The sequence below is a fragment of the Bombina bombina genome, chromosome 4, assembly GCF_027579735.1.
Source record: "Bombina bombina isolate aBomBom1 chromosome 4, aBomBom1.pri, whole genome shotgun sequence".
NCBI lineage: Eukaryota > Metazoa > Chordata > Amphibia > Anura > Bombinatoridae > Bombina > Bombina bombina.
In genome coordinates this window covers 588,973,030-588,975,529 of record NC_069502.1, presented here as the reverse complement: position 1 = coordinate 588,975,529, position 2,500 = coordinate 588,973,030, and the positions used below count along the sequence as shown (strand labels likewise).

The 2,500-nt window shown below is 33.1% G+C and overlaps 1 protein-coding gene across 1 annotated transcript in view; it reads right to left on the bottom strand.

Annotated features, from left to right (window-relative positions):
* The window catches only part of PRDM13 (PR/SET domain 13), a 5,722-nt gene extending 4,580 nt beyond the window's left edge, over positions 1-1,142 (bottom strand). Inside the window, exon 1 of the mRNA XM_053712080.1 lies at positions 1,002-1,142. Coding sequence (XP_053568055.1) covers positions 1,002-1,142 — 141 coding nt within the window. The remainder of the gene's footprint in view (positions 1-1,001) is intronic.
* Positions 1,143-2,500: the final 1,358 nt, after the last annotated feature.

The window sequence follows — 2,500 nt, the reverse complement described above, 5'->3', positions numbered from 1 at the left end:
ATTGCAACAATGCAGACTAATGTGAGAATCCAATGGAGCCAGATGATGAGAAATACATTTGAGCAGTCTGGCAGAGCGTTTAAAAACAATTAAAAAACATTAAAAATCCTAGTGGAAAGTGTGACAAAAGTCATTGCTTTGGGAGCTTTGTAGGTTAGGGCCAATAATTTTTCCATTTATCAGTTCATTTGTTTAATTATTGTTATATTTTTACAATTTAGTTACTGTTGAATACATTCATACGAATAAAATATTTATATATACGGATTATCTTAATATCCAATCAGTTATATTTTTTAATTAATTATTAATATTAATATTACTATTATTTATAATAGTAATAATAATAAAAATAATGTGCATCAATCTCATTCGAGTGCGTGTGTTAATGTTTTTAAAGTTATCAACCATAATTTATATTTTTCTTGATTTATTTATTTTATTAATTTCTGTTAAATACCCCTAAATGTTAATTAATTTTTAAATTAAAAAAAATAGAAGAACAAATTGTGCATAGCCCATAATTACAGTCAGACATATTAGGGCAGAAAGGGAAGAAAACACCATAAATAATGCATTTTTTTTTGGGGGGGGGGGGTCTTCATAATATTGCTGCTGATAATAGTGATTGAATATATTTTTGTTTTTTGCATAGATCAACAAATTATTTTAAAAACATTTAGCATATAGTTGTTTTCAGTCTAAATCTTGTAACTAAATGTATGTACTGTATGATGCTCTTATGCAAATTAAGTTAAACTCTTTTTTTTACTTTTGAAGCATCACATGTATCTCTGCAAGTTACTGAGAACATGTGTATATATATATATATATATATATATATATATATATATATATATGAAACAAATTATATATATATATATATATATATATATATATATATATATATATATATATATATATATAAAAATAACTTGTTTCGTATGAGATACAACGCATGTGTCTAGTGCACCTGTGATGAGTTTTAGGAAAGGAAATACCTTTTTCTTAGGTCCAGGTTCCCTGCGGTCTGAGAGGTACTTCCCGAGCTTGAAGCTGCCCACAATGGGACCAAGGCGCAGGCCAGCTGGAATGAAGCTGTCGGTGCTGACGCTGAGTGCCGGAGCCCTGCTTGCCTGCATTGCTTCAGCCTGTGGGTATCAACAGTCAGGGACCCCCTGCACCTCCCAAAGATGTAGTGACAGAGCAGTGAGAGCAGGCAGCTCAGCACCAAGCAATCTCCGCCTGCAGAGTGACGTGCTGCTTAGTGCTCTGGCTTTTCTATAGGACCAGGATGGCTACCCCCTTGGCACAGTGATGCTCTGGGGCTCATGGTTTGGTGAGAGAGTTGGGCTGCTTTAGCAGCTGCATCCAAGAGGGTCACATGGAGAATTTCCCTAACCCTCCTGAATAATCATCTCCCATGAATGGTAACCAGACAATGGTCCAGGCGACCTTGCCATTCCTAAAATCCAATTTGTCAAGGGCAAAGAAAAGACTCTGGTTAATCAAAGGTCTGGAGGGACCATTAATCCTCAGCATGGGGTATTGTCCCCTAGACAGTTACGATATTTTAAGTGACAAATCCACTGTATAATTTCTCCATAAATTTTACTTCTCCTTATTGTTCACAGACAAACCAGTCCTACAAAATAAGTGACTATTTTACCTCTACTTGGCTGAGCCTTTTGAGCTTTAATATACTTCAAAGATTTGTAATTCTCTTCCTTCTGCTTTACTGTTTAACAATAAGATCAGGAATGTTTGAAGACTTGTTAACTTCTATTGATTCCTGGCGTGTGCCAAACAGAACTCAGGCAGGTACTTGATGGGAAAGCACCAGAAAATACCTACAACTTTTTTATTATTATTTAAATAAAGATCATTTCAAATAGCTGCTGACAGGTTGAGTCAGCTTTTTTCTTGTTTAATACATTTCATTAATTGAGATAAAAAAAGCAAAACTTGCTTTTTATTTCAGGGCTCTATATTGCTGGTGAATTTTGAGGAAAATGGCGAATACATTATTTTGCATGTTAAGGTCATTGGATAGTAAGTTAAATTCGCTCTATCACTGGGCAAGTCTTATATAAACTGCCATTCCTGTATTTCACAGATATTTTGTTGAAGACCAATCCTTGTTTGTTTATATTTAAAGTGTAGAATTTCTAATAGTGACTAATGTATATAATAACTAACGCATCTCTTATGTAAGCTCTACCTTTTAGTTTTGTCTTTAATATATATTTATATCAGATTTATAGCTAAAGCCATAAACTGGTAATGTTCTTGGATATATATTTATTTTTTTGATACATTGCTATAAAATAGCTGCAAAAATCACCTGTAGTACATTTTATTCAACATGATAATTCACACAAATAGACCATAGTGACTTCTCTATTTCTAAGCAAGCACATGAACATTCTTAAACTGTAATTTATAAATAGTTTAAGATAGACAGAGATAAAAATAGACAGACAGGTAGATAGAGAGAAAT